At 38.1% G+C, this 13,280-nt stretch overlaps 1 protein-coding gene across 1 annotated transcript; it reads right to left on the reverse strand.

Moving 5' to 3' along the window:
• Positions 1–5,068: 5,068 nt before the first annotated feature.
• Positions 5,069–12,965, reverse strand: atp6v0b (ATPase H+ transporting V0 subunit b). The gene is made up of 8 exons (XM_062428800.1): positions 12,708–12,965; positions 11,820–11,868; positions 10,381–10,464; positions 8,728–8,805; positions 8,387–8,456; positions 8,122–8,173; positions 7,449–7,639; positions 5,069–7,241 (listed from the first exon to the last, which is right to left on the reverse strand). The coding sequence occupies exons 1-8, from the start codon at positions 12,790–12,792 to the stop codon at positions 7,215–7,217; spliced, it is 636 nt and encodes a 211-aa protein (XP_062284784.1). The 5' UTR covers positions 12,793–12,965; the 3' UTR covers positions 5,069–7,214.
• Between the last annotated feature and the right edge of the window lie 315 nt (positions 12,966–13,280).

Raw genomic sequence — 13,280 nt, forward strand, 5'->3', positions numbered from 1 at the left:
TCTTAAGTCCTAGTTAAAACTTTTTTTGTCAAACTAGAATAAATTAGAAGAGAATAACACAGAATATTCAATGACAGACAGAGACAACTCCATTGCTGAGGGAGACCATGAAATGTGTTTAAAGGCTCCAATGAAAAAAATAATAAGCAGACCTTCAAATTTTAGGGAAAAGAATAGAATAGAATAGAATAGAATAGAATAGAATAGACCAAGCTTGGAGCAAACTCCAAACAAACCAAACTCTAGGATGACCATGAGATGTGGTTAAAAGATACAGGGAAGGAGGACCTTGGGTTCACATTTTTGGGGGGTATAACTGAACTGAACTGAACTGAACAGGTCCAAATGAAGTAACAAAAACCTATACACGCATATATGTTCACTGTACACAAACGCATTTATGTACAGGTGTCTGAACTCAGCCCCCCACCCCCACCCCAGTTACTCATGGCTGGCCTGGTTAGTTCCCATGACAACAAATCCCAACATGAAAGAGTGATCAGAGGAATCTGTAGCAGCCGCTGCTAGTCTGCCTGTCAGGGCCGGCGAGTTGACCAGAATGAGTGAACCTGAAGAAACTAACGTGAAACACGCTGCTTTACTTTACTGAGCTTCATGAGAGATGCGATCGAGTTAATAAACAGCAGTGTACAGATAACCTGCTTATTGCGTTCTCATGCTAACCACAGCACCTTCTTCTGTGCAGAGTGGGAAAATGACTGAGGAGGATCTGATTATTGTATTTACACAACTGTGATCCAAACATGCAGCTGCAACAGTGAGCAAACACACTCTCGTCAACCGAGCTTACAGAACGCTGGTTTTGGCTGAGAACATTTTTTTTTGCATGGTGGGCTGCGACTAACCATCATTTTCATGCTTAATCAATTATTCGTTTGGTCTATAAAGTGTCGGAAGATAGTGAAAAAGGCCCATCACAATTTCATCAGTCCATAAACACAAAGAAAGTCCATTTTCAAATACATGTAAGAGAAAGAAAAGCTGCAAATCCCCAGTGAGAGGCTGAACATCAGGGAATGTTTGGTATTTTTGCTTTTAAAGAATTACTTTAGTTGCTGATCAGCTTTAGGTCGCTCTACTAATCAATTATTCAGCTAATTGTTTAATCTCTACCACAGTTATTTGTTTCTTCCATTTGATCAAAAAGCAAACATACATTATATAAACTCAGCCAGAAGGTTTATATAAGTTACATACATACTGTATAAGGCTTATGGGACAGCACAGTAGAGCAGATTGCAGTTTTGAAAAATACCAACTGAGAAACAGACACGCGCGTTGTCATATCATCCAGATGTATCAGCTTTCATATCAGATATTAGCTTTTCCCAGGTCTGAAACCGTGTGACCTTCTGGTTCCACGACAGCCTGATTATCCGCAGAGATCAACACGACACCTGTAATTAAACAGCCTGATACCATAACCACCTCTCTGCTATCTGATAGGCCTCAAGTCAAATCACAGATAAGACAGGTTTCCACAGCAGATGGTCACAAGATGCTTCTGCTTCCGTATATCACTGCACATGAGTGAACTTAACTGGTCTGAGATACTGAACTGGTTTATCCAGACAGTGAGAAAGTCCAGCTCAAGAGTTGGAAACAGCTGTTCAGACTCCATTGACTGATGACGACCATGTGATACAGTCGAAAGCTCCAAAACAGACAAGCAACGGCACCTTGAGTTGAGATTGTCATAGTGGGAAACTTTCTATCAGGCTTCGTTTACATAAATGATGCAGAGTGCATTGAGTTTACAATTGATAATTCAGGTATTGATCAAGTTAAATAAACAATTACTGCCTTACTATTTGGAAAAATGTTTTATAATTGGTATATTTACTTGAAAATATATTGAAATGATCAACATGATGAACATTCCCTGCTTCCAGCTTCTTAGTTGTACATAATTTCTGCTTTTTTCTTGTGTTATGTGATAAGTACACATTAGTACTGAGTAAATACTTTGAGGTGTCACGCAAAACAAGCAATATGATAACAACACTTGTCCCCCGATTAATTCGATTGATCAAGAAAACAATCAGCAGATTCACTGATACCAACTATTATGATAATGTATTGTTTTTCGTTATATTTAAAGAAGAAAATGGTTCCAGCTTCTGAAATGTGAATATTTGTCAATAATGTCAATATTTGTTAATCCTCATTCAATATCTCTGGGGTGTGGACTGCTGGTCCGGACAAGACATTTTAGGCTGGGCTTTGGATAAACAGTGATTGATATTTTTCACCATTTTCTGAAAATGTAAAGATCACATGACTAATCAATTTATCGAGAAATAATCGACAGATTAACTAATAATGAAAAGAGCCGTTAGTTGCAGCCCTTGAGCCAGTCTTCAACCATAAATGTGAGTATTATGGACACACTGAATAACAATTTAAACCTCACTAAATAGCTCTATAAAATAAAAATATGAATAATGTTTTCTAAATTACAGCATCAATAGGAAATGTAAAAACCCTACTTCACTGATGCACACACTCTGCACTGCACAACTAAAGTTTCTTCATAAAGTGAGGTACAGTAGTTCCAGTCCACTTGCTACTACTATGGCCTCTGTAGCAGCAGCCCTAAAGAGATACTGTGTCATAAATGAGAGAGATGTCAGACTGGATTATGATCTATGTACAGAGCTTCTGTGTAACTGCCTGGTTAGGTTAAGCTTCATGATGAAGAAGCCCCCTCCTCCTCCTCCTCTTCTTCTTCTTCTCCTCCTTTCCCACAGTAAAGCCTGGCAGTGCACACTGGTCCCCTTTGCTCTACGGTTACCAGACCATTACACATGATGAGATATTACAGTCCACAGACTTTGCTTCCTTTCTTTGGGGAAAAATAGTGCCAACATTTTTGGGATGATTGCAGCTGCAAAAGTGGATGTTAAGAGCTTTTATAAACCTCCAAATGCATGGTTGACCAGTCCTCTCAGCAGTCCTGTATGTAGGCTGTGATGGTTGTTGTACTGTAGAGGAACAGTGCAGGGAGGCTGAGTGAAGCCTAGCATGGCGGGTGTAAGATGCTGCTGGCTCGTGGAAATGTGCATGATAACAAGAGATGGGTAGGGGGCAGTGCATGCCAATATTAAAAAAAAAAGCTCAATAAAAATGCAGAAGGTTGCAGGATAAATATATGCAGGCTGGATGGAAACAAAGGGAAAGCGTGGATTCGATGCTGAATGAAACAATGCACCCCAGACAGTTAAGACAGAGCACCTACCTTAATGTTGTCAAGCCCAAACACTTTCTATCTGTGCATCTTCTCTGCTGGAGCACCGCTGGGGGTTTTTAATTGCAGGAGACGACGAGAAATGTAAAATAAAATCAAAATAAAAAACTGCCACTGAAAATGTTGAAATGTGTAAAAACAAAACAAAAAAAAACACACTCAAAAGCTAGAGGCTCAACCCAGCTCGCTCCGCTAAGGGGAACTATTCTCCTCGTTTCCACAGACAGGCTGTTCTTCTGTGCTCGCCAGACGGACAACCTAACGATATTTCTACCGCAAACCGGGCAGCAAAGAGATGCTATCCTCCTGATTTTCCGTCATCCTGCTGTGTGTTGGTGGTGATAATAAGAAGGCAAAGAAAAGGATGCTCTCAGGCTGTGGCAGCGAGCAGGTTCCCCTCGCTCCTGCTGCCTACGGAAGCCCGGATGGTCCAGAGATTGCTTTTTTTTCTCCTCCTTTTTTTATTTATTTATTTATATTTTTATTTTATTTTTTTAAATCAGCTCATCTCAAGGGAGTAAGTAATGTGATAACCCACTCAGCCAGTACCCTTTTATATTTTCAAAACAGATTTCTCACAGAGCATTAAAAAAGCACAAGTCAAATAAAATATGTAAACATGAATACTTTCACTGGAATTTGTATTTTTAAACCTTTGAAACTGTATTTTAAAGAAATGTTAAGACAGTTTGTAGTGTTGCTACTCTACTACTCAACATGTGTAGTCTATTAGTTTTTCATTATGGCCTCTTTTAATGAGAAATAATTCATTAGTCATTAGGGTGTTAATGTAAAATGACTATCAAACATTGGGCATCATTTTTGTCTTTATTACTCGATTTCAATATGTCAAAAAGATAGATATATTCAGACAGATTACATTCAGTTTCACATCTTTAACAGAGGTTTTTTGCAATACTGTATTAAGGATTGGTTTAATCAAGCTTGTTATACACTTTACATTGTGTGTTCATACTTCCTATGGGGAAAATGCATGTAAAATAAATCCAAACCCAATTTTTACATACTCAAAGGACTCCTCCAATTCAATTCCCTCATCAAAATCCTTATTGTGGCACCTACCTCATTAAATATTCAGAATCTATGACTATGCAAATATCTTTCTTTTAAAAAGTTTAACTGCCGGACACAATTTGTCTCCTACTTCACTGAAGTCATGTTCATGCATCATCCTGCACAGTGACACTCAACTATCCAAGTGAAGTAATAATAAGTGGAGGTGGTTTGAGTGGAGGTGGTACCTTAAAAAGAAGATTGATTTGTAAGACTGTAAACAAAACTACTTATTAAGAGCCAACAAATGCACTGTTCATCAAATGTAATGTCAGAGACTTGGTATATCTTCAAACAGCACAAGTCATGTATATGGTCACAAACAAATACTTTTAAACATCCAAAATTAAGGAACAGTTGTAGCGACGATCTAAAAATGTTTAACACACTGTAAAAAATGTGTTCTTTCTACTATACTAAATCATATATATCATAATGTAATGACCATATACAAATATATACTGTATATAATACATATAATATCCATAAGATGTGTTAACAGATGAGTTTTCAGAGTGCTCCACCAGTTTTATCAGCAGATGTTGTGGTTCTTTGCTCCATCTAGTGGAAACAGCTAAATGCTGCATGTTAACTACTGTATGTAGAAGCAATACCTGGCTAGTGCGTTGATATTTCAGCATATTACAAAGCATTATTTATAATGGTTAGACAATGGATAACAACAAGACTTACAAAAAGAAAAACAAGAAGAAACGAGACAGAATATCTAGATTGGACGATTTTATTTTCTCCAAGGACATTAATGAAGCCAGAAGGAAGATTTGTTTTGTTATTATTATACACAATGTCAAAAACAATGAGTTGTTTTCTGATCACCATCACATCAACATAATGCACACACGGTACCAACTACACTCACTGAAAACCTGGGGTTTGGTACGCAGCCTGATTTACCAAAGGCATCTCGGAGTTACATCTTGGTTTATTCATCATCATCATCATCATCATCATCGTCATCATCATCATGACCGCAAAGATTACTTCGCCGCTGTGACACCTTTGGGAGGCCAGGTCTACATATATTTAAGACGATCCCGTTTCCCCATGTTAGTTATTAATGTTTATAATCTTTCAGAACAAAATCGGGTCAAGGAAAATTTACACGGAAAGATTTGAGACGATTCACAATTAGCCGTGGTCTGTCAGCGTAAAATGTCCAACTTATGGAATGATGAATCAAGAGCAAATGTGTTTCCATACTTATCAACATCAAACATTTAGACTACAAATTAGACTCAGGATAGCAGCATTTAGCCGTCAATACCTACATCAGCCTTTTTTCTAGCGTCAGCTGCCATCCTAAAAGGTCCAGATGCTTCAGAAAACTCAGATTTACAAGTCGGCATTTACAGGAAGCAGCTGAAACATTGTAAACACATCAGCTGACAAAAAACTAAATATAACGATGAAGCAGGAGTCTAATTTTGTCCACCATTCAGACTAACCACCACCGACATACTTCGTTTTACACACATTAAGCTTCTTTGAGGAATGTTACAAAATAATTTGGGAGCAGATTTGAACGGACAACATTTTGAGCAAAACTGAAACGTCTGATGATGGACATTCAAAAGAAGACAGAAACTAATGTAATAAGATTTGAAAGATGAGGTGTATTTGTAAATAAGGAAATTCAAAAACCTGTAGTTTAGCAGTTTGATTATGTAATGAGTCCACAGTTGCCCAAAGTTTTGGGTGCCAGACCACCTGAGATTGGATGAAACAACTGTGTTTATACAAAGTTCTTCCCTGTGGTTCAGTGATGGAGATGCTACAGCACATAAGAAAAGTTCATCTCGAGTATTAGGCAATACTAGTAATTGTGATGACTCTGTGTGGCATATGTAGAGTGACCTAATATTTCCTAAAAGCCAGCTCCAGGCCATTTTCTAAGATGACAGATCTTTATGCACAACACATTTGGAAATTACCTCTTATAGTATTTTATGCTAGTCAACACTGAACAATGAACTTTTTGTCCAAATCATTCTCATAAAAACTGCTGAAAAGGGATAACAACTTGTTAAAACTGAACTCAAAAATTAGAGGAGAGTTCTGGCTGGGAGCTATGACCTAGCAGATCATGGGTTCTAAATGTAGATGATATAATGCCATGACTTTTTGGGGAACAGGAAGTGAATGACATATTTAGAGCAGATATATGCTGCCGACTCCTCTCTCTGAATAGTTTGTCCATCTGTCCTGTGACACTCCTCATGCTTCCAGACCAGTAACTCTAATTCAAAATCTCGTAGATTCTCCATCACTTCTACAGTAGGAGGTCCGACTAAATACTGTATTGGGCCACAGTTTGGATTTAAGGGCCACTTTCTTATTAGCAGAGAAAAGTTTAAAAAAAACAAAAAAAACAACAACACACTAAAACAAAACCTCTGACAGACCAGGCTACAGTAATAAACACAGTGATAAACACGCTCATGCTTCACAAGGAAGAAGAAAAAAAAAAGACCACGTGTCCAGCAATCACACACACGCACACACACACAAATATTTTCAAATACTCTAGTGTGATTTTTAACTATCATTCACCAAGAGAGGTCAGAAAAAGCGTCATGAAAATGTGCCAACCTGTATGAATTGAACCTGTCTTTAAATTTTGAGAGCGATTCAAGTGTTCGCTGGTTTATTGTATGACGTGTGAACAAAATTAAAAAGTAAGAATGTGCATGAAAAACAGACCATCACCTTTAAAGCAACTGTACCACTCTTCCGTGAATGATGGTTAAAAACAATACCAGGCAAATAGAGACATTTAAATAATTTACGATGTATTTACACAATAATCCATCTTATTTTCCAGCAGTGTGTTCTCAGGGTATGAATGAATCTCCTAGTCTCCCATCTTTACTTTCGACGTCTGAGGGGGGAAAAAGAAATCAGTTATCGCAGAATTTTAAACATAGGCACACCTAAAATCATCAAGTCTACACAACATACTTATATCTAGATGTTTGTGGAAATAATTACTCTCCTTGTTCTGTAATTTCTAAGAAATGCCAACAACAAATGGTCACTTGAAAAGAAAGATTGTCATGATATTAGAAAAGTTGCTTGTCTCATTCACCTGCAAAATGGCTACGATGACACCAAACAGGCCGATTGCACTGCCAAAGATTTCCACGATGAGGATCTTCACGAAGAGGCTGGCGTTCTGGGCATCTGCCAGTGCTGCTCCGCTGCCCACGATGCCAACGCAGATGCCGCAGAAGAGGTTGGAAAAGCCCACAGTCAACCCGGCTCCAAACATGGAGTAACCTAGTAGGACAGAAATCAAAGACATTGATGAATTATCCACAGTGGAACTGGCCACAAAAATCACAGCTCTTCGTAAGACAGTATTCAGAAATTATGTTTTAATATAATATGTTACATTTCAAACTACTGATCTTTTTCAGTTCCAATATTTCAGGAGTTAAATTTTAGATTTCATAAACACAATGAGCAATTCATACTTAATATTTTAAAAAATATCTAAAATCATTAAGAATAAATGCTGCAAGATTCTTAAGGTTGTCATTACTGCTTGCAACCACAACCAATTAATCAAATATGTGTACAAGAAATCATCAAACAACATATTACAACAAACATACAGTTCATCTTTGTAGTAGAGACACTCATCTTATAAAAGTGAGAAAAATCCAGCTTGAATTTTGCAATTTGACCTAATATTCAGCGAACTCCAGGTGTCATTTTATGATTAGTCGCGATTAGTTACTTCATGTCTGTTTTCTCACCAGCTTGGTAGTTCCTTGCTCCGATGGTCTCTGGGGTTGTTCCACTGAAGTTCTACAAGATGAAAGAGATTATTTTTAGAACCAACGCACCATGCTCTTTCTGATATTTATACATCATGTCACACGTCTTTCAGTTCCAGAGTACGATTCAAGTTTTAATTCTTCATCTGATATTCTACATGTGAAATTCCCCCTGAAGACAAAATGGATAACAGTGCAGTTGTCTTGATCATTAACAAAACTGTGAAAATAAATGACTGCTTACCTCAGCCATGTTGCTGATGACAATCGCCATGATGATGCCGTAGATCGCTACAGCTTCACAGAAGATGATGCTAAAGAGAGACATTAAAAAATGAAATAAAATAAAAACAACACAATGAGAGAAAATGATTAAGTTTCAAACAGGCTGCCCACACAAAGTGCTGCCATGAAATACCAAAAAACACTGATCAGAGATGCCTAGTAAAACTGTAATTCATTGTTCAAATATTAGGAATGTAACAATAAACTATATGTAATCTAGGATTTCTTGGTTTAGCTGCAATATTTGGGTAGGTTACAGAATAGAGGAGAATTGGACATTTTGTTCTTCGGTGAGCCTACCTGACCAAATTCTTGGTTTTAATTCGAGGAGCCTTGACACCACCGCCAATGATGCTCGAGCCGGTGATGTAGATGCCCCTGGAAAACAAAAACACTGATCAGCACATCATAGAAAAAAACCGGGTGATACGATATGGATATGAAAGCATAAACAAAGAACTGATCATTTATTATTTCACTCCTGCTCTGGAAAAAAACTGTGAATGATCAGAAGGCCAAAAAAAAAAAACTGTGAATGATACATTCCCTGATTAGAGAATAAAGTTGAAAAATAAGCTGAAAACATAATGAATGAGGCCCCTAAACACGAATATTAGCCCACACTGAGCGAGAAATGGTCATATAAAATAATTTAAACAGCAGATATTAAATGAAAGCTCATATAGGAGCTTGATTGATGGAAATAAAGACAATGGATATCTAACCTACACAAAGCTCTTAAAAGCACTAACAGCTCAGACAGTTACATCAAAGCAGAAAGGGATTTTCAGGACACTAGTGAGCAGATAAGAAGAATACACATTATTATAATTAATCAGTGTCAGAGGAAGACAATTAGAGAGCGGTTATCTGACCGGTTGTTTCCAAATCAGTGATTTTAGCTATTTTGTAATTTTTTTTCAATTCTTAAATCCATTTCTTCTTTCACAAGCAAAAAACACTGCCAAAGCATAACTTTTTGGTGCCGGAAGCAACTTTTTAAAATCAGAAATATTCTCTATTTCTACAACAATATTATGAGACTGTTTAATAAGCTTCACTGTGGTGTGAAAAAGTTTTGTTTGGATGTTCTTTAGAGCGCAAGCACATAGTGTACATGCAATTGGGAGTCTGCAGACCATGAGCTGCGATTAACAGTAAAAAAATTTAACACAAGATGTGACGGAATGAGACTACAACTAGGTGAGGTTGGCCCAGTCTGTCAGGGTGAGTGTTCAGACTGAGAACAATCCAAGAGCTGCAGTGTGGGGGCGTCCTGCTTTAGATAAAGGTGAGACATGAAATACAAGGTGGCCAGTTTGAGCAATGAGTAAAAGAGCTTTATTATACTCAGACAGGATTTTAAGACTCTGGAAAGTTGTCAAGTCAGCAATTATTGTAACTTTTGCCACAAGGATCAGGAGGTAAGCAGCAGACATACAGTGTTCATGTTAAAGTAATCTACCGGCTTGCTGGATGATGTGGAGCGGTCTGGCAAAAGTGGATCCAGGTTCAACTTTTTCACCCAACAACTATTTTGTCAGAGTCTTCTGTGTCGTGAAACTGGCCTCATTGAAATTAATGAGAGGACTGCCTTTTTTCAGGCATGGTTAAAGTTGTTTTCGTTTCTGAACGTAGCCTCATTAAAAGCTTGTTTGTTTTTGCAGCTTTGATTCTCCACTTAATTTCAGTGCTAAAAGAAAAAGGAACACAACTCGATCCCACAGACACTTGAGTGTGCTCCTTATTACCTATTCTAAGATTTTCCAGTTCCACTGTTACACATCATGTTATTTTCCGAGTGTTTCAAAAAAGAGGAAATGATAACATGAAAGACTGGACCATTTCATGCTCTCAAGTACCATCAACTTTGACTTAACACATTAAAAATATCAGACAGCTGTCTGTAGTTTGTACTTTGAGTCACATTTCTTTTTATGATCAGATACTCACCAAGCTGCTCCAACCACGGACAGAGAGATGGCCAAGCCAATGCCCAGATTGGCCCACATGAAAGGAGAAGTCTCTGTGAGGAACCTATGAACAAAGAGGTACAGATGATTAAGAATACACTTTAAGAGGATCCTCTTCCCATTTTAATACCACACTATTTAAAAAAGGGTGTTTAAAAGGGGCAAATCACTGTATTCTTTCTCAAACTTCAAAGTTTTTCTCCATTAAGTATTATTGCAGTTTTTCAGTTTAAAGCAGGGTCAAATATTAAAAAAATTATGTTAGTCTTAGGAATAATGTGCAAAAGCTAAAATCATGTAATGCAATGTAAGCATGTTTTAAATGTGTTGTGAAATATGTTCAATTTCAAGCAAAGTGCAGCTTACTAAGTTTATCTTCAGGTCTACATAATTCTTTCAGCCAGTGTGTTACCACAGCTAATGAATAAGGACCAAAACAATGGCAGACATTAACTTAATGAAGGCGTTCTTAAGCTGTGTTCACACCAAAAGCGTCTGACGCGAAAAATTGCTTGAATCGCGCCGCTTGATCATAAATATCGATTTTGGATCATCACTTCATTTTGCTTTCGTCACGGATGTGACGTCGGGAGAAACTCGCCGCTGATTGGATGTCGCGGTGCGATGTCGCCTGAAAAGTTCAATTTTTCCAACTTTATTCGCGCCGCTTCAGACGCTTCATTCGCGCCGCCTGATATGAAATTGCGTGTTATCGCGCCATTTAAGTTGATTTTCTATGTAGACTTGCTGCTCAATTCGTCTCAGACGCTTTTGGTCTGCCCCTTTATAGAGGAAACTAGGGGAAACATCACAAATGATCTATTACATCAAACCAAAAGTGCTCCTGCACACAGAGCAGTTACACACCAATGGAAATCATTACAATTATAATTATTAACAATTAGAAATGGAGGGTCATTACTTCCAGTAAAATAAAAACAGTTGACATTTGACTCTTCATGTGAAAACAGATTAGTGCTGCCACATCAAATAACAGATCAGGCCTTGTCAGTCACAACATCTACAGCAATATTAGGAACAGCACTGCACTGTTGAACTGACTGAAACTCATAATTGTGCAATCTGGGAGAAATATGTGGAGCTTTGTTACTTTCATTGTTTGGTACTATTATTAAAAACAGCCCCAAACCTCATTGTGTACTTTTCTACAACAGGAAGGCATAAATCACTCAACTTAAAAAGGTAGATTAACTGTCAAATCAAGCAAAATATCAATAGAGAACCAGGGTGTAGCATGACAGGTGAGTGACAAAATAAGAAAATCCCTTATTGAAGTTTGGTAGTCTTGCTTGAACCAGTGTTTGAGCCCAGAATTGAACAATAATTTGTCAAAAAAAAGATAGCCAAAACATGCCTTTTAACCTGCACAGTGTCTTCATGTCATGACTATGTACTTACCATGCTATGTCAAAGCGAAATCCAAGGTCGAATATGGTATAGCAGATACCTGTGGAAACCAAAAATATAATAGCTCAGGTACAAATGTGCAAAAACTGCCTTACAAGTTGTATGTTGACAGCTTAACTTAGCACAACCTATGAGAAAAGAAAGAGCCCTGCAGACGTGTACAGTGTGTTACTGCATTTAAAAACCTGTTCTCTGTATCGTGTGTGAAACTGAATCACATTAATACGTTAAAGTCATGTAAAGAAGTTTGAGCTTCAGTGAGAAAGCTCACTCTCATGTGAGATTCATGTTCCTGATCGGGACCGTCTCAAATCAGCCAGCGATTCAGGAGAACAGCTAACGAGCTAGCGTTAGCCTCCACATTTCTAACATCTTTACACTAGTGACAAAGTTGCAAACCAGCATAATATCACACCTCCCACAAAAAAGCGCTTTAATGTGGTTAACATAAAGAATCAATACTGATGTCCATCGTCTAAAGCTCTGAAATGTCTGCTATGAGCTAACGCTGCTAGCATAACCTTACCATTAAGTTAACGCTATCGACATGCTAATTGTCAACACATGAAATTTCGATTATACTAAGGAAAAAAATGCGTTTGCGTGTCTTCAGAGTTTTAACTATTACAGTGTGTCTCCTATTATCAATTGAATCTACCCAAAGTAACGTTAGCTAACGAGACGGAACCAGCCGCAACCACTCTAGTCCCATGATTTAGCCGGGTCCCAAATATAGCTGTCAAACGCAGGCTATTGTAATTTTCCATTCAAACAGAATTGTTTAACACGGTGCTATTGTTGCTCATGTTTATGAAATAGACTATTTCATTCATAAATGCGTATATTATGACTTTATTTCCAGGGAAAATCTAATCTTACCAACGACTAGTATGGTGGTCCAGAAGGCCAAAGTGACCCCCGTGTAAAGAATGGCGTGTCCGTTCATCATCCACTCTAACAGCATCTACTCGGCGGGATTTCCTGCTGGGTCAGGAAGCTATCCTCGGCTCAAATCTAAAAATTTGAAGCCAGAACAGCCGCAGACAATGAAATATTACTGTTTCAGAAGCGCTGCCCGTCGACGGAGGATGAAGAGCATCAAAAGGAGAAGCTGGCTGATGGTGTCAGGTGACCCAGCTTGACTAGCATGTGACCGGGAAGTGCAGGGCTGCGGTCGGTTACTTATTTTTCTTCACCTTTTCTCAGCGGTGGCGCCCTTTAAACTGTTTTTGTACTCTTCATCTGTTAACACAGTCTGTAAAAAAAACTAGTATGCTTTATCATGTAGAACACACAGCAACAAAATATCATGCAGCTAAGCCATTAGAGGTAGCATATAATTATTGAAACTAATGTGTGCTAAAAAAAGGCTGCGTCCCACTCCGGATGGCAGCTCACTGCAGCGCCCGCAGTGGACACGTGATGTCACTCTTGCATTTGTGAAGGAGTCAC

Source organism: Scomber scombrus, chromosome 11 (genome assembly GCF_963691925.1).
Source record: "Scomber scombrus chromosome 11, fScoSco1.1, whole genome shotgun sequence".
Lineage (NCBI taxonomy): Eukaryota > Metazoa > Chordata > Actinopteri > Scombriformes > Scombridae > Scomber > Scomber scombrus.